Here is a 20,524-nt window from a genome sequence, read left to right on the forward strand (position 1 = left end):
TTGAGTGATATAAGTGAGGAAAGGGAAGGGACAACACCATAATGTTCAGGACATCCAGAATCTCTCCTCTACTAAATGGATTTTGAAACTCTGGCCCCCACTGCTCAGAGTGTATCCCAGTCTCCATACATTAGGGTATTCTGATGCCAAACTGAATAATAAAACTTAATTTATACAGGTTTATTCAAAATAAGTTTTAACTTGCCTCCTTCTCCCAGTTTGGCAGAATCATACCTGAGAATAAACCTACAAAGAACTATCATTTGTTAGCAATGGTGAGCCTGCAGTCAAATCATTAGCATGAATCAAGTTTTGGAGAAACATATGTTTGTTTATACCAAGTCAAATAAACAATCAGAATTTGGGTTGTCAAAAATCTCCCAGCACAAAATCACTAAAAAAGGAATCCATGTGTAGAGATTTTGATTTAGAATCAATCCTTTTCCTTCTGCTTACTCAAAATCTTTATCAAAGTCTGAAAATATATGCATACTGAATATCAGTTTAGGGAGTGTTGGTAAATGAAAATCTACTTCAAGGAATAATAGTCCTCACTTTCAAAGGCCTTCTTAACTAAAAGTGTATTTCCTCCCACTTGAGCAACATGAGATAGAATTACTGTGAAGAAGAAAACATTCTGTATTTCTGTGTTAGCAAATAATAGTTAAACCCAGATTTCTTCACAGTTATCTTGAACTGTGAACATGCATGAAAACTACCACCTGCTCTCTCTTCAGTATTTTACCTTGTATTTGTTACTATGTATTTATTAATATGACATAAGAATTTTTTTTTTTCACACTGTGAACAGCATCTCAACAGACTCAAAATAACCCCCCCAAAATAAACAAAAAATCATTTAAGGCTCTTTAGAGGGTTGTTGAATTTCAAATGAACAGTCATAATGCTAAATGGTTTAACAAAGTATCATCCGAAATTGCTTTCAGGCTTAAGAGATTCAAATCTAGCTAAAGAACATGACCTTAATTGTGCCAGGTTGTGGATATAAGAGAGGTAGGAAAAACATGCTGGAAGGTCTCATACCATATTGTGATACCAAAACTGAAATTCTCAAGATATAAAATATGAGGTTGGTTCTAACTGAACTTCTTTTTGAAAGGACGCTGTATGTAGGATACTAATACTGTAATTTGCTGCTGGAAATGATTAGAGAGCAGAGGAACTGAGCTACCATACTGTTATCAATGTAAACTTTTTTTTTTTTTGTATTAGTAAGAGAAAGTCTATTAATTCTGTTCACTGCCTCACAGACCTCCCATTACAATCGTGGAACAAGCTGGCCTAATTATAAAGGAGATTTTTCATGACAGCTTCTCCTTCACTACATCCAAACACACCTCTACGTCTAAAATGTCATATGCCAAAAGACAAGCATGCTTTGAACTTCAGTGTCAGGATACTATGCTCAGTGTCAGGATACCATGATCTCTTTTCTCCCTATTTCTAAAAAACAGTTCAACAGTGGAAGAGTATGTTCCCTGGCAAAAAATTACATGTGGGTAATGCATCAATACAAATCCCCTGTGACTCAAAGAAGACTAAAATGGTAAATCTTCTTCTACAAAAGCCCTGACAATTTGCTATTGTGTGCAGGTAAAATATGTACTCACTAGAATTTGGAGAAGACTGCTACTATGTCTAAAACCCAATAGAAAATATCTTTCTGCTACAAATCATAGAGACTAAACAGGCCATATTTTTTCCAGCATACCATCAGCATTTAAATAGCTAAACCATTACATTATGGTTCAGCTTTTTCTAAAAACACCAGAAGTTATTCACCTGCAAAAAAGAAGATTAAGTTGCTATTAAAAAACCCCAACTGTTCTGTCAAGCATGACACGATTCTTGTTGAGGCTCAGAGGGACTGAGGAATCACTTTATTTACTATCATGTTCAAACATTTAGTTTCATGAAAGAATGGCAATGCTTTACTTACAGTAATACTTAACAGTTTAAGCAGACACTATAATTAAATTTGTAAGAATGTGTATTTATTTCATTAACGAAATTTATGAAAATACTATTAAAGTATCTCCTTCTTGACATCATATTTCCAATCAATTTTGAAAGGGACCCAAACCGGTCTTATCCATAACACTTTCAAGCCTTTCATACCCTGCTACTTCACAATTTATTATGTTTCAAACTCCAGTTCCTATCTCCTCCAACATCTTGCCAAATCCCAAAGGCATTACATTACTGAATAAATCTGAATTTTTCTCCATAAATTTCTCTTCATGTAGGGTCTAAAACATCCTGTGCTGCTTCTAGCTAATTACTCATTAATAAAAGACTGACTTGAAGTCACCCTCAAGCTTCTTTAGTGGTTAAATTACTAGAATTTGCAAGAAGCATATAAACTGAGAAAACTGACTCTGTGTAGGCTTCCTTTGCTTTACATAGCAGTTGGCTTAATCCTAAATAAACTTTAATCAAAATAAATGTCTGCAATTCCAAATATACTCTTTTATTAGCCCAGTAAGAGTTATACAGTTGAAAAAAAAAAAGGAAGGAGAGCATAATAATTACAGTTTCTTAACTGTAATTTCACTGACAATCACAATTTTGTGTCTGAAATTTTGACAAATTTCAACTTTCAATTAAATTCTTAGTCACTGTATGAATCAATAGGGACATCCACCACTGATTCTGAACCAGCTGTAAGATACTTATGAATTAAAAAAAAAAAAAGTTGTAAGAATTTTTTATTTTGTTTAAAAAACAAACAAAATATTTACATTTGTGTAAGTGACTGTAAAATACGTGAATCTTAAAAACCTCAGAGAATTACTTAAAACTCAGTAGCATCATGAGATTTTCATAGACCAAAAGCTCAAATATTTCTATTTTTAATTCAGGCAGACAATGAGAAAGACTTTAATTTAAAAATATTTTTTAAAAATCTAAATTTGATCCTATTGTATAATCGCATTGTTTGTAATAACTTCGAAATAGTTCATGCCTGAAAATTCTAGTATGTGAACTGCAAAAACAAGTCTTGCGATAATGACTAGGATGCTCTTTAGTCTATTTGACAAAATAAATAGTAATGACTCCTTAAACAGATTACCATTGAAGTTTCTATTTACTGTAATGACAATTTACCTACTTTAGCATAAGTGTGGAGATGAATGTTTCCTTTCCTTCAAATGCATAAGTAGTCATTCTTATGTACGAAAACAGAACCTAACATCCCATTTTCTTTTCAAAGGCCCTAAAGCAATAAAACCATCTGGAAGTCTAGACTGTGCCAAGTTTCCCAGCTTTACAGGCAAGGCATCTTTCTAGACTACTCAGAAGTATATTCCCTGCTTATAGATGACAAAATGAAGAATATTTTCTGAAGAGTGAAGTAGATGACACATGGAAAAGGGTGTATTGTATGTATGTACAGCTGAGGTAGTGTTGTAAACTAATATTACTTAAAGTATTTCACAACTTTTGAGTCTTTAGCTTTTTCAAGTTTAAGGAATGTTTATCAAGTTTTGCTGTATGATCAGTACTTATTCATATGTGTATATGTGCCTGCACATATATATGTGACTCAGCCACACACATGTGTATATCAATGACATCAGCAAAGAAACTTTCAAAATAAAAGAAGTCTTATTAAGACATACATGCTACTTCAGTTCATAAACTTTTCACTGAAGAGACAGGCAAAGAAAAAATCTGTGCCTGTTTGTTCCTTGATCAGCAAGACCATGGACCAAACAATTTCATGCCCTTGAGAAAACATCCATTCCCAGAAATATGAAAAGCTGTTCTCTTAAACAATACTGTTTGAGAGTGGGATAAAACCAGGTGCATTCAGACTAATGAACGGGAAAGCTAAACTTAAAACAGGACAATTAAAAATACATACAGCTAATTTGCGTAGATTGGTCAGCATTTCATTTTGATCTTTAAAGCCAGTGGTATGAATTTTGCTCACAGCACCCTCTTTCTCAGTAAGCCATGCATCAAAAAGGCACTGAAAGAAAATTGGAGAGAACAGAATGAAAAGGCTTCAGTCAGGCCATTCCTAGTGCAATTTTTTGAAGAACACTCCAATTTATAACTGCTAACACTACTCACCTGCTCTTCTGCAAAATGCTGCCATTTACGAAGAATGTCTTGCAGAAGGACCCATCGATCTTCTGTCCATCTGCAGATGGCAGCCCACCGGTCTCCAAAGTGCTAGAAGGAAAGAAACCCACAATAAATATCTTCATTTGGTTATGTTTTTTAAAACAAGACCATCAGATTTCTTACGGTATTACAAATTTTTGTGAAAACACTTTCATAACTCTTTTTTTTTACAACCTTAGGTCCTTAAAATATGTTGCATGTCACACTGAAGTAGACATTATCACTGTTTGAGATAAGACTGAAATGGAGAGAATAGGAAAAGCAATAGAGCCAAAAAGAGAGAGATAATTTTAATACTAATCTCCAGACATATTATTCTATTAAGTCTTTGGCAATATGTGCTGAAAAAACAGTTCCAAAATTTTATGATGCCCAAAAATGTAACTACTCGACATGTAATTAGAGCACCCGCATATTTGATCATAGCACTAAAGCTTCCAGTTCTAAAGCAGCACTGTCAACTTAGTTGATCTAAATTCTTTTCTCTTTTACAATGTTGCAGTGAGTTTTATTGGGGAAAAAAAATCCTATAAGCTAACAGATGAGCACAAACACCACTGAGGTTTTCTGTAAATTTCTAGTGCATGCTACTACAAATGTTTTAAAATTGCACAAACCACTATGTTGCTCCTTTTCCTTTATTTTAGCTGGAGTTAAGCATTATCACTTTATTTTTGTTTTACACTTCAGAGAAAAATGTGTAAGACAGAGGATGAGAGTTATTACAGCTGTGATGATGCAACTTACTATAAAACTTTTAGCGGATCACTTTACAATGATGTAATTATCCTGCAGTACCAAATGCAAATTATAAAGCTCCTCCCAAATAAGAAACCATTTAAAATGCGTAGGATATTCCATACCTCTGAATTCCTCAAACCTATTTCTTGTCAAAAAAAATAGTTTCTTCCTTTTTTTTCAACAAGAAATAAGGAATTAATTTATTCTTTCACAGAGGCTACAGTTTACTGTTAGCAAAAATATAGCATTCAAATAGTGAATTTTTAAAGCCAAGGGTTTAATATATTATCTAACTGAAATGTAGGTACAAGATCCAACTGTATTTTCTATCAGGAATGAAAGAATTTTACATTACACTTCCTAGGAAATGAAAGGTAAGACTTCAAGGCTGCCATTAGAACTTGTGGCTTTGCAAGGCCCACAACTGACATATCAATTTTACGTCAGTCAGCAGATGCTATGCTATGTTTTTTATTTAATGAAAGCAAAAACTATAATAAATCTTACAGATTAAATGGTCAATTGTCATTCCATTGAGTCATATCATATTAGATACTGGCACAGTTTAGAAAAATGAAAATTACCTCTGATCAACTACCACAATAAGGCTAATTTCAAAACTGTGCCCCATCTAAAACAGCTTAAATATGTGACTTTGTAAGACTTGGAAGTATCCATCTGCTGATACTTTTTACTGCATAAATATGAAGTAGGTTTTGAGGCATTTGTTTTGTTTTTTAGATTTAATGTTAAGTCCATGGGTTTGGTCTATATTTGGAATTACATAATGCACATTTGTCTTTTTTCCTAATTTGATGTAGACCAAAAAAAAGTAATTTCCCCAAACAAAGAATTTAATTTTTTACATTAAAATCACTTCAGAGCTGTGTATGTCACTTTTTGATTGCCATAAAACTTAATGTTATTAAAGATTACCAGTTCAAACATTAACTAAAAAAAAGCTAGTTATGCCTGTGAATATTTCAGAAAACTAATTTCAAAATTAACATCCACAAATACTTATTCATGAAACATTTATGCCTTCAACTAATCAGGAAATAAAGTACAGTACAGTAACATATTTTACCCACTCATTTTACCCACTCATCATTAAATAAAATTGCGTCATACAGAACAGTTGCAGAGAATTACTGACAATCAGCTCATCCAAAAAAAATCAAAAAATCAATTTTCTCCATTTACAGAAAATCCATGACCCCATAAATATGCAGAATGAATACTATGAATACTATAATGCACACTCACTAAAGCCTTTTCTCTATAAATTACATTTTGACTAATTTTATTGTGTTGAAAAAAATGCTTATGTAACTGGAATTAGATTTTACCTTTTCTTTTTTACTCACTTCCCAAACAGTGGTTAGAGAATATAAATATTGCTTTTTCCAAACTCTTTTTAAGGAGAACATCAGAAATGTTCTCTAGAATATGAATTAAATGGACCTGTATTTAAGATATACCTACTCCATACCATGCAGCGTCATTTTAGATACTTGATGTTAGAACGCCTACAAAGTTCAGCATAGTGTGGAGGGATTGACTCCCTCCGAGGAACAGTTAAGCTACACTTAAATTGCTCCCATTTTACCACTAACTGCGTGATTCAGCACCGTCCCATATTAATATATACTTACCACAGAGATATGTAGGTAAGCTGTAACCACTCATAGATCAAGGAATCACATTTAATGAATGTCCTGGTCACTGGTGTACAACCATCATTCTCCTTGATAGCTATTATAGCAATAGCAACAGACACTCAAATAGGTGTTCTGTCAAGTGTGTTCTCAATTACTTTATCCCTTCACATACATCAGCGCATTGCGTTCGATTGCTTAAATAGAAGCTATGCACTGTGCTGCAGCAAACTCCTCACAGACTAAACACCAAACTTAGTTCTTTATTTCTATGCTACTTTTCGTATTGCAGACTTTTATTATATGGCATTCTTTTTATGTTTTATAAATAAAGCAAGAAATCATTTATTTATAAAAAGGACCTTTTTAAAAATATCACATAGTTGACTAATTTTTAAATAGCTCATATATGGGCAGCACATTTTTTAACCAGTATTGTAAAGAATAAGAAATAGTTTGCTCTTAGCATCTATAGTATCACTTTCCAGTATCACTATGATCTACCTTGAAAAGTACTTTTTGCTCAGCTAGAAAATACTAAAAACTCAAGAGTACAAGATCAAATACCTGCCTTTGCCTTTATTCCAAGAAACCCATTGATCTGCATACTAAGCAAGTTTTGCTAAGTCAGTACAAACCTCCATTTTGATTATATCATTCCAAAGAGGCATAAAAACGACCCTGTTTTTGTCACAGTAAGACAATGTGTATATATATATATATATATATATATGTAAAAACAAGTAAAATGGCTAAGTAACTGCACTGATAAAAGGGTTGACACTGTGACCTGCCTTAAACCTGTTATTTTTCATGAGATCATAACAAATGTGACACCAAGATATATTGTGTGGTTAAATCGATTTAAGACACATTTTCAGACCAGAAACATCATGTAAAAGCTGTTTATTTATAAGGTAGGGATTGACTACCAAATCATATGGTGCTCAATTCTACCAGTTTCTTCCCAACAAATGGTATTTCACCCTATAAGTAGCCTGAGTGATGTCTGGAAACTCTGGCTACACAAAGAGTTTTGTTAACAACACCAGGGAAATCAAATCTCCTGAGAAACAGATTGAATTCAGAGTAAAAATCAAAATACCTTCTTGCTCCCTTGAAATGCCTTTCAGAGAAATCTGCCTTTAAAAGAAATCTTTTTTGTTTTAAATAAGAGGCCTCTGAAAGAACGTTCTTTATGAATACAAAAAGCTGAAGCTAAAACATTGCAAAAAAATTTTGACCTGCAAAAAGGTCAAATTAAGAAAGCATGGGAATAGGATAAAATGAATAAAAACAATGCAACTCTTGGGAACAGTGGAGTGAATGTATAAAAAAGTGAAATAACAAGCCTCAAGTCTGCAACTAATAGAAGAGTTTATCTGGAAGATACTTCTTTATTAAAGTAAGACTAAGTGCTCCTTGCTGTAATGAGGAATGGTGGAAATATGTTTTTATCTATATGCCAAATCTATTAAAGAAAAAAGAAACATTCACTACATTCATTGAGTTTCTCCTGTGCTGCAGTAAGCAGAGTATGCAGGGTTTTTTTTTTAACTTTCTTCAGTTATTTTGACATATTTTTACAAGAACTACCCATATATCATCATCAACCAAAGGATAATACCCTGAATAATAGGAGTACATATGGGACGGTGAGAATGACACTCTCAGGTCCCTGCCCTCAGCAGGGGGAAGGGCCATGGAGAAGCACTTGGCACATCTAACAGAGAGCTCTTTCCAGCACAGATCCCTGGAGCCTGCTCTCGGAGGGCTCTCATTTGAATAAGCCTGCAAGAGTCCTTCGGCGACTGATGGTCTCCTGGGTATAATTAGAGTAAAAATTCCCTGCCTTTCCTGGCTTCTTTATGGTATTCAGGGATTTCTCTGGGCTAGATGTAATTTCCCATACTTTACTGAGAAAAGAGTCAGACTGCAGCAGCTGTTTTGCTGGTTCAGTCCTCTGGTTTAACAGCGCTAAATACAGATTTGAGTCTTCATCCACAGCTGCATTTTTGATAAGTCCCCGGAACGAAGCTAATGGGGTCTGGGTGTTACACATCTAAATAGCCAGTTCACAGCAGCGGCATAAACACAGAGCCTCACAAAACGTCACATACTATTATATCAAGTGTACAACGTTAAACGTAGATTTAATATCTACACTCACCTAGGCTAGCTGTAATCTCACAAACTACCTACTGTCCATAAGAACCACTTTAATTATGTTTACTTTTATTTTTCCAAGCAATGTTAACATATCTATGGATAATTTGTTTCAGGAGACACTTTTGCTTTCTGTACTAGTAACTCTCTTAAATAAGACTCACCCTTTTTTTTTTGGCGTATGGAATAAAACTTAACAGCTTCAGCAATGTTAATTTGAAGCCAGTATAAATTCCTGTCAGTCTTTTAAGACTTTTTAAATGTGTAAATATCTTTTATATAACTTTTCAAATTGTTTTATACATACACATTTATTTACCTCTGTCTATAAAATAGCTTAGGAATCACCATCCCAATCCCTTTAAAAAAATCTGGTTTTGTTACTATGAAGATACCACAAAACTGAATTACAGCAGCTTGGAAAATGCAGTCTTGGCAACTATATAGCAATAACTGTTCACTTTCTACAAAATCTGATCCGGATCAATATCTCACTTAGATGGTTTTAATAAGCCTTTGTAAAACAATGCACACTTTTGTTTTTCTCTACTCTAAAAAAACAGGCTGACAGACACATAACCAAGCTTCAGACTTTGCTCCACTGCGCTTTTCTGGCAAATGCGCTAACAAACGAGCGTGCCTGCCACCAGATCACCTCTCTTGTACTTATATTCAATTTGCAAATACCACCCGAAACTCCCTCTCCTCCCCCTGCCCAAATCCAAGCAACCTTCTTGCACACTTAGGAAAGGAGAGATAATATTTTCTAAGGACAGTAAATGGACTGTGGTAACAGTCCTCCTGCACAGAAAGGCATGAAATTTTGCACACCTCCTCATAACAGCTTAAGCCCCATGGCTTTACGTATGTACTGTGTTTTTATTAACACTGACCATTCGGCATGTTTGATCCCAGTATCAGGCACTTCTCCACTAGGCCAGTTACAAATGAAACATTTCTGTTGTATTCCATTCACACACATCTATTTCTATATATTTCTTTAATGGGGTAAACTTACCACAGCAATATCTGAATTCCATTTATTTAAACTGTTAATGTTTGAGCTTTGCATTTAATAGCCCAATGTGGGCTCTCATAAAATACTGGCTTAGACACAAATGTCCAAATCAAAACTGTTAAAAGCCCTATTTGCTTGACGATTCAATCATTTTTACTGATGCTTAAATTGACAACCTCATTTTGAGTTTCATGTGTGTTTTTTGCTGGATATCAAATTTGAGTTTTGCTTCAGGCACCTTTTCTGTAGGACTTTGGATTCTAGGTTACAGCTGTAATGCTGGAATGTTTCCCACTTTCCATCCATTTGGATTGCCTGGCTTTCTTCACACAGCTAATTTAAAAATAATTGATTCTGCCTCTTATGACTGGGCATGTGCTGTTTATTTTAGATCTTAGTCATGATCTGATATCTTACTGGAGAACATGCGATTCTGCCAAACTGTGAAATTAGATCAAACATGTCCAATAATTCACAGTCCTTTCAACATTTTTTTCCACACTGTTAAAAAAAATCTCAGTTGTACATATTCTAATTTATGTAGTGCAGTAGACATCAAATATCTTTTTATTTTATCATACTTTGTCATAGTCTTCTTTGCTGGAACCTACTGTTTGCCAACATAGAATAACATCCTGGTTAAACTTTTTCCCATTTGTTTTCATATTTCATTTCAATTTTTCACTCTTCCACTTGAGGTATTTTCCTAGTTTACTTTAACTTCTGGAACCATCTGTTTGCAAGGGATCTGCTTTATACTACTGAACACAATACAAGCAGTTGGCAAGAAAGTCTGGAAGATTAAGAAGATTATTGTGACTAGGGATACCAAGGTCCACGTAACTAGATACTGAAGATGAATTTAAACGTGAAGTAATGATTGATAGATCAGAGAGTGCTGCTTTGTTTCCTTGCCTGGGCTGTGCTCCCCAAGTGACTAAGCAATTTCAGTAAAGTATTCAGCAACGTATTTCTGAAGTGTCAGTTCTCAGCATCTCAGGCAAACATATACTACCTATTCTAAGTCCCAGGCTCATTACTAATTTGCTGCTATTGGCACCCAAATTAGCCAGATTAAAGATAGCACACAGATGTCTGTCTGTGCTACAATTATACCTCCCAGCCGAATGTATTGATAGCTTCTCTACAGAAATCTTGGGCTTTAATGATTTAAAAAAACAGAAATCTTATCACTTTCTTGGGTAATAAAAGCAAAATGAAGGAAATTACTTTCTCCTTTCTGAAAGAGTGGAAGGAATCGTAGTTCAAATACTGATGTACTTCTTGAACCGTGAACCTGGAGAACTGACCACCAGCGTAGGATTATCCCTTGTCCTGATTTCAGCCAACATGTCCCAATACTAATAGTCCATTTAAGTTCATCCTGAAGTTACAGTAAAGGGCACTGTATTTTTTTAAGTATGAGAGACAGTGAAATACTAAACTCTCTTAAAACAAAAGCTAAAAATTGACAAATTTTTAGAACATCTAGGCTACTAGCTTTATTGCAAATGTACCTCTGGTGTGTCATTCATTTAGGGTTTTTCAAATAATTGCCTTTAGAAGATGGGATGGTATTGCCTGGTTGGTTGTTTACACTTTGGGTCAAAAGGCAATTTAGGACAGGTTTGGGTTGCAAAAATGTTGCCATTAACTTCCTCAAATCCTGGTACTCTTAAATGATAAACCATAAAAAAAATGTATGTAGAAGAGGATTTACAGTGAAACAGAGAAATGAAAGTACAGACATACTCAGAGGATCTCCCTTTATTTCCTTTTGACATGATGTTCATAATGAAATGCTGAACTACAAAAACAGTAATAGCTTATAGAATTAGGCAGCGGAAAATTTAGAAATAGTATTTAATGGGAATCACCTTTCTATCATACAGATTTCAAGAAAATAAACTGCAATAAATTTCTTGTTCTGGGTAGTATAAAAGCATGCTTCCATCAGTTGACTCCAGCATCTGGAACTCTGTGTGAGGTAAAGGAATGACAAAAAAGTTATCCATGTAATCTTACATGAGACTGCAAGGTATGATCTTGTGATTTGGATAAGAGTGCCAATAGTAGATTATAGAGCGCTAATAGTAAATTATAGAGAAAGACTATTTTACAAAAAATGATGCGATTGGTTTAGTTGTGCCTTTGATAATCCACTAGAAGACACTCTTTTCTGCATCTGGCACTGCTGTGATAGGAGCCTGAATTGGAAACTTCCTGGAAGAAGTAGTTCAAAGAGATAGAACCTGTGGAGGTTTGCTGCAAATCCTAGTGTAAAGGCAGTTTGAGGGGTCTGCCACAAGTCGGATGGAATAAGGATACACCATAGACTTCTGAAAAAAAGAACACTGATTCAACAGCTATCTAAAAAATGTGTTAGAATTGTGAACAGATAATTTTGTCATAGCAATTTTGAATCCCTATTTTCCCATACAAAGAGTTTTCTCTTTATAGTATCTTCTGATTATTGCCACATAGTCTTGCTCAAAGTATTGCTCATATTGCTCAAAGTCTTGGATTTAGGAAGAGGTATAGTTTAAAGCAGAATACCTAGAAAGACTGAGAGCATGTGAAAAGTCAGAAATTACTCAATAAAAGCTGCATTATGATTCATACTCACAAACAAATTCAGTTCTGTCATTCCTTACTTTAAAAGTTGGCCCTTTCATTTTGTCCTAGTGTTCTTTCAATATCGGACTGTTTATAATGCTATAAATGTACCTTTAGAGAAAGTAAAAATCAGAGAGTGTCTATATCTCATTCTTGAGATGTCCAGAGGTCACATGACCGTGAATACATTTTTCTTGTTTGTGAAACTGATGGGAAAGAAACAATGACCTTCCTCCGAATAATATTTTAAGAGAACATTGTGTTCTTAGTATTGCTTGATAACCATAATTTGGCTACAAAAACATGAATGGACACACATTCACTATTTGATCTTGCTTATTTAAAAAAAATCCCTTGTCAATTTGATGTAGCTATTACTAGCATTAAAAAATCCACACATACTGGGTATCTTTAAAAGGAACATGCCTTTAAGCACTTGTGAGTGGGTGATGATATTTTGTTACAGCAAAATATACCACATGCAAGAATTTCTCATCAGAAGAAAAATCTCTTGTTCTTAAGTAAACTTGCACTCTGCATAACAATGCAGGTTCTTACATGCAATATCCTTCTCCTTGACTACAACAGGGAATCACATTACTTCTGTCAGGAGTAATGAAATAAAAGTTATGAAATAACAAACTCTTTTTGTTGGTCTGGAATACAGATAAAACGGGTTAATATTAAAGGAATCATAACAAAGAAGGAAGTGGCTCTCAGATATTTCAAAATTACTTCCTACTTGTTTATTTTTAATTTCACTCTCAAAGTTTTTAATGCTTGCCTATCTTCAGTGTGCATTATATAAAGAAGATGTTAACTATTTCTATGCATCCCTAAAACTGTATATGACCATACTTCCTTAAACTTGTTATATACTTCCTTCCATCATCAGAAAGGGGACAGCAGTTGAGTACAGCTTTGACAGGAATTAAAATATTCCTTAAGAATTTTTTTTAAAAGCCAAGATTCCCAAATCAGGTGATGATAATATTGATCCATCCATAAGAATCATAAATTTCATGCTAGTTATATTTAGCACAATATAAATTCAGATTCTCCTGCTCCTCCAGGAAGTAAAACAACAAAACATCTATAGAAAACTTGGGAAAAAAAGTCAAAATCTTACGCAGTATTTAATTTCAGAGAATGAAAACAACAAAGGAAAAGGTGAAAATGATCACTAAATTTCATCCAGAATTTCAGATAATATTAAAGAATACATCCATATTTCTCTCTAAATTACAAGGCATACTACTTTGGCTGCAATAATCAGCATCCTTTTTTTTTTTTCTTTTCTTTTTTTGCAGCAGGGAAGATGCTGCAAATTATCCAGGCCAAACTGACCCTATTATAGCTTTTAATTTCCAATTATGAAAATGTATTTCCTTTATAAATTGCTATAAAAATTGTTTCCTACCAATATAAAGGTTGTTCAATGTGCCTTAAACTGTCTCATGCCTTCCTGCAGTAATAGGGAAAGACACAACTTATTTTCTCTTATATTCAGAAATTTAATAAACAGTTTTTTCATTGTGTTTTTGTCAATAAGACCGCTCATTTTTTTCTTTCCTTTACCAAAATTACCAATATTTTGCACAACAAAACAAATTTACAAGTTTTTCATTGTAGCCCAGATGCAGAAGGCCTAACCCCTGCCACAATTCCTGCACTTAGTTTTTCTATTGGCTTGTGTCTCTAAAAAATAAATAGTAGGCATTCAAGCTACAGCTAGAATAGCAGGGACCAGTTTTCCAGCCCCAGACTTTGTGTGTCTTTCAAATCAGTCTTCTAACTACACATTGAAAGGAAACTCAGTATTGGATTTCCCCTTGTCCATTCACAGAATGATCTGATCAGATCCTTGGTCTGGATGACTGCAAGACTAAGACTGCTGGGTTCACCAAACCATAGATGCAGTCTTAAAATCTTAGCTAAACATTAAGGAAGCTGAATCTACGACTTGAGAACCAGCTGAAAGTGTAATGTAGCCTTAGCATCAGGTTGTGACTGGCCCTGTCTAAACGTAGTAAGACCCTTCTAAGTAGAGCAAGCAGAATGAGTTTTGTGGATGATACATTTGTTTGGAATAGTATTTTATATTCACGGAAAGCTTTTAATTTTAACATATGGTTTAAAAACATGTCTGTCATTCTTGTTGGATTGCTTCTGCTTTTAATCCCTCCTGCACTGCCTAGTCTCAAAAACATTCCAGAAAGAGCAGTTGTTTAGAAGTCACTAATAAATTAAGCTAGAAACTTATCACTGTGAAAAACAACAGACCTTACTTTTTTATTTTTTGCCTGCTAATCTTGAGCATACTCCTTATATTCACTGGCTTTGGGAGCCATGCAGAAGCTGAAACACAACCCACTTGTTTCATAACATCAGGCAGCCTGTGGTCAAGCTGCAGTTGCATCCACCATCAACTGCAGCGTGATATATAAAGGAACACATCACATATTTATTGGCCAATATTAGCAGAAAACAGGAGAGAATTTTCCTCAAAAGGTCAGATTGACCAAGACTGGCCAAATCCAGAGGTTTGTTATTGATATGATTTTCTTGAAACTACAGGCCAGTGCAATTGATAGGGTCAAAATTCAGTGTCAGCAGTGGTTTGGAATAAAGGGTAAAGACCTGCCATTCCTGTGAAATAGCAACTTCATGCCATCAGTCATACATTGCTCCTAACTGGATGGCTGATATCCTCCACCCTGTGATGAACATGGTTGAATATGTAGTGGGTACTATTTATTTCTCAAAATTCTATGGTACAAGTGATAGTTGTGCACCAAGGGAAGGAAAAGACAGAATAAAGCTGCTACAAAATGACTGTAAACAAAATTGACTGAGGAGTGAAAGGGGCAAGATTTTCAAATGTGATTTATTCCCAGGCTACTTTTGAGAATTTTTACTGATAGAAGCAAAGGAAATGTAATACTGGCTCAGTCTAGACCAGCAGTCTATTTGTCAAACAAACGAAACCATTGTGAAGTGTCTCCTTTGCTCAGGAATATATAGTGTGGTCACATTTTGACATATATCAGATATCAAATCTGTTAATCTTACGAAAATACAAATGTGAGGAAACAAAGAGTTTGAGACAATTTTCTGGACAGGTATTTTAGTATAGCTATAAGTAACTCCAAAGTCACCAAAACTTTCAAACATATCAGTCAAATTGAAAGTTGTAATACAGAACAGAGTAAGATTTTCTGTACTGTCTGAAAGCATTTATTCTCACAGCAGTTTAGTAAGGAAATGCACCTCTTGGTTTTTTTTCTTTTTTTTTCCTCAGGACAAGCACTATTTTAAATAAAGGATTTTTTTTTTTAATACCAAAATACGTGCATCTATCCATCTACATAAAAGTCACATCCTACAAAAATATTTGAGCTCATACCCAGAAATATCTCTTGAGATATACCCAATATTACTAACAATTCTTATTCAACCTTATTAATTCTTAATGCCATCGATTGCTTATTCTCTGAGAGACAGAAGTTCAATCATTACCTGAAGCTGTTCTTCCAGAGCAGCAGTAGCTTTGTCTCCACTGTTTTCATCCACCACCACTACCATGTGGGTAAGAGAATTCACCTTGACTTGTTCCTGTTCCAAATCTTCTTGAAATGCCTATAGTTAAAATATACACATATTAGAAAAGGTATTCCAAACTGCAAAAACTCTGTGCGTTTGAAGTCTCACTGCCTGATCAATGGGAAAAACTAATCACCTATGAGAGCGCTATAATCTCTATTGATGTGAATAATAAGTAACGTAAGTATATTTTGTTGCATTCACATGTATATGCTAACATAAGCATATTTTGCAGACTTCCATTACTTTCAAGAAAATTACTTACTATTACTCACTCACAAGTCCTAATTCTTCATACAAAATATCAGACTGAAAATCTGGGTTGAGAAAACATTTGTGAAGTTGATACAGCGGCTAATTTACAGATATCAGTATAGCATGTGTACTGTAGCCTGCACTTTTTAAATAGAACTGGATTCGATTTTATACTTCATATTACCATATTAAAATATTAGAATATTGCAAAGGTTAAAAAAATGTTAAAAATGACATACTCCTTCATTAAACAGCCACATATTATCTTCCGTCTGGCACACCTACAACATTAATAACATAGGATGAAACTACTCAGGAGACGACTCAAGGTCAGGAAAAACCTGCAGCACCCTTGTCTCATTTACCGCAGAAACTAGGAAAGAGACTGAGAGGCATTTTGTGATTTCTGAAAGTCTAAGAAAGAACCTCCTTTCCCTTTAATCCAGTTCCAGCTGCAGGCTGCAATGAGACTGAGGACAATCTTTTGCTGAGAAATAATAACGTGCTGGAAGTGAAAACATTTTTCTCAAACCTGCCCATGTTGACATTTGAATAGTGCCTGACTTTATCAAATTCCTGTGACTCTTCACAGAAATGGCAAGCGTGCACCTCTCCGACCCTCCCACAATTCCCCAGACTTGATCTAATCAATCGCTGCCCTCCTTCCTCACAGCGCGCAGAGAAGGGCTGGGGGGACTCTGATTCCCGTCCCTTCTCTTCAGGTTACAACTGACAGTGTTTCCCCTCTACACTTCACCTACATCCCAAAACAAAAAAAGAAGAAGAAAAGATTTAAGGTAACACCTTAGAAACATCTCCTTGGTGGTTTTCAGTACCTCCTCTTTATTTTTTTCCCCTTTCATTTGAAGTAAAGAGTGAAACCCTACTTTGCTATAGTTTGTTAACCAAAACTAAACCAGACCAGCTTCTGTCAGATTTTAGTTACCCATCTCCAGCTTTATCTTAGTGCATTAGCAACATTTTAAACTCCTAATATTTATCTGCTATTTTGTGAAAATTTACTGTGTTGTTTTGTTTCTTATGCAACTCTTGAAACGCACCCCTCCCCTGCTCCAAAACCACACATGCAAAACAACATCCTGAGGATCACATCCTGCCTGACACACTTTATAAAGTGTCTGCAGGTAGCTGCTAGCCAGCAGAAGAATGTGTGGAACCAAAGTCCTGGGTTGTGTCCTCCACACTTCAGTAGAGTGTGCTCTAGTGATTAGTGCAAATAAGTATGATAGGCACAGTTTGAAAAATAACATGTCTAACTGTCTATGCCTTGTCACAGTGAAAATCTTGACTGTATTCTGAACTATGTTAATTTTACCAATTTTGCATTTTTTCTACCGGTTCATTCAGCAGAAGAATTCACTTAGGTAGGAGAACGTGTCCTCCCTGAGGATTAGCTAGGCATTTTAAACTTGTTTGGCAAGACATCTTTTATCTAAAAATAACGTGTAACAAAATAAAATAGAATGTGACTATGGGTCACAGAAAAGAAACTCAGACTCTAGTACATTTTTTAGTCATAAATTCCTTACCCTAACACATTTCAGAGTCTTAATTCCTTTGTGGGCCCAGCTTTTGAGCCAATATGTTCATAAGAGTCCTCCTTTTTCTGACGTTCATACCTGGGATTGCCGTCTGCTTCAGAGAGTTACGACTGCAACGCAGTTGTGAAGGACTGTGAAGCGTGCCAGACTATGACAACAGGCCCTAGAATTCAGATTTCTCAGCTTTTTATGACCCAACACTTGATCAAGGAAGAGGGGGCAGAGTACTCCTGATCCAGATCACGTAACACAATTTCCTTCTCTCTAGGTCAAATTCCTTATTTCAGCTTTATGACAATAAGTAGATTGCTTCATAAGTCTACAGCTAAGGAGAAGGTGACTTTTATTTCCTGATTAGTGGGTATCTAACAGATGGCATCCTGGAGCAAAACCAGAGGATGAGCGATGCTCTGCAAACGCAGGAGTAGAGGGTACTTTGAAAGTGTGAGTCTCAGACACAGTGTGAAAGACTTGAAGAGACAAGAAACTCACAAAATCAGAAAATTTAGCCATTTGCTGATCCCCAGACAGATACAATTCTCCCTGAGTTAAAGTGGCTGTTCTTGAAACTCAACACTGAGAGTCTGTTTCTACCACAAAACTCACTGGAGACAACCATTTGTATACAGGAGCTTGTTGAAACAGGAATTTACTGAGGACAGTCTTAAGACTGGAGCACACTCAGTTCAAATCATTTAAATTCAAGTTTCTAACAAGCTCTCCTGATGTAGAGAGTGCAATTTTTCAGAGACCTAAAATGTGGGTAGACGTTGAGGGATGGGGACAGCAATAACAACAACAAACCCCACAGGTCCTCTAATTTCAGACCAGAAAGTGACCAAAGCACTACTAATAACCGGAGCAAATAGTCATTTGGATATGAATGTCAACATGAAGAATAGTTATCTAGCAGCAGTGGAGCTTCTACCTTTTTTGACAAAACTTTTTCTTCCGTAAGAACCTATCAATCCCTTGTACTGAAATACAGGACTCAAAGTAAGAAACTTAGAGAAACACACACATGCTTACAAATACCTAAATGTAGCTGTCTGTGTATATGCCCTGCCAGAAGGAGATTGACTTCCCTTTCCCACAGCAGCTTACTACAGACATTTTAGAGACTACTGGAATTTAACGTCACAGACTGGAGAGAGGGGGGGAAAAAAATGGACCATTAACAATATCTTTTGTGAATGTGCTGCCATGTGCAACTGATGTTCAAATACATGAAAATTGGTATGGAGCCCAGAAGCTCAAAATACAATACAGGCACCAAAATTAGCAAATGTCTGCATTTGAGATAGTTAATTAGAAGAGCTTTAAAATATTGTTAATTACACAGCTAAAATAGACTGAAAGGGAGAGTATCCTACATTTAGGAGCAAATCAGCCAAACACACTGAAATACAAATTGCTAATTTTTCCAATTTTAGGGGCTCTGTGTATTAAGAGACAATAGCAGATATTACATTATTTTGATTTTAGAGCCATATGTCAGGTGCCAATCACGTTACAAAGATGCAAATAACTCATCACAGAATGGTCTCTCTTCAGTGTGAGAGAAGAGTCTATTTAAAGAAATGTCACAATATCTATATTCTATATATCTAGATATTCTATATATCTATATATTTTATATACAGATATCTATATATTCTATATATCTATATTCTGTATATCTACATATCTATATATCTAAATATTCAAAATCAACTTGATTTTAGAGGATGTCATAGAGATGTTCTTCAAAGAACAGCAATTCTTTTTTGCCTAGCAGTTCTTAGATCACAGCTGAACCAGGATTTCTCTTTTAGTAACCAGGATGCAAACTATGTGACTCCCAGATAATCTACTGGAAGGTGAATAAAAATAAATACTTAAGGTATCCAAGTAACCAAAGAAAATTCCATCCATGATATTTGAACAGGTAGGAAGTTTCTCATTTTATCTCCCCAATTTATTTGAAGTAACACAAAATCCTCACAATAAAAACAAAATTTTCAATGGTATCATAAAAAAAAAAGACATAGATATCCAGAAAAAGTACAATTACCTTAGACACTTAGACTTAGCTTAGACACTTTGAGGCAGTTTAAAGTTAATGAAAACTGTAAATTATATTAACTATAAATTGTAAAATAATGCGTAATAATAAAATGTATAATAATAAACTATCAGTTGCATTAAAAGCACATTTTTGCTTAATCACAAAATTTCTATCTTTACAGAAGTCTATTTAATTTGAAATAATCATGGCCTTCCTATCTTTTAACTCATGGTTCTTCCCAACGATTTCTACAACATTAATACTGAGATGTTCAGAGTCACATGAAACTTTAAGGAAGGCTGAGGGAAGGGTTCTTTTTTGCTTTTTTTGTTCACTTATTTACTTCATACTGAAATGAAGCAAAAACTGTTATTAACATTCCAGAATTTTTATCTTTATGATAGGCAGCTTTGCTACATATAATATGTAATAAAATTATCTGAAACTTTTACTCTGTATTTGAAATATTTGCAAACATGTTGGTCTTCACTTATGAATAAGACAGACTATACACAGAATTTTAACTGAAGTTAAAGATAAAACTTTTTTTTTTTTCACCAAACCAAAACATCTCTCAGTAGAGAAGACAGACTTGAAAAGCAATATGCATAAATAAATAATATTAACTAACTTATCACACCAGGAATGTGGAACTAGTACGTGGGAGAGAAAGTTTTCTATAGTCTTCACTCAGAATATTCAA

General features: G+C 34.8%; 1 protein-coding gene across 1 annotated transcript in view; it reads right to left on the bottom strand.

The window, feature by feature from the left end:
- The window catches only part of DMD (dystrophin), a 1,189,181-nt gene that overhangs the window by 820,247 nt on the left and 348,410 nt on the right, over positions 1-20,524 (bottom strand). The window contains exons 13-15 of the mRNA XM_067297573.1: positions 15,874-15,993; positions 4,102-4,203; positions 3,890-3,997 (exon numbers count right to left, since the gene is read on the bottom strand). Of these exons, the coding sequence (XP_067153674.1) occupies positions 3,890-3,997; positions 4,102-4,203; positions 15,874-15,993 (330 nt within the window). The remainder of the gene's footprint in view (positions 1-3,889; positions 3,998-4,101; positions 4,204-15,873; positions 15,994-20,524) is intronic.

Source organism: Apteryx mantelli, chromosome 1 (assembly GCF_036417845.1).
Source record: "Apteryx mantelli isolate bAptMan1 chromosome 1, bAptMan1.hap1, whole genome shotgun sequence".
In the NCBI taxonomy this organism is placed as follows: Eukaryota; Metazoa; Chordata; class Aves; order Apterygiformes; family Apterygidae; genus Apteryx; species Apteryx mantelli.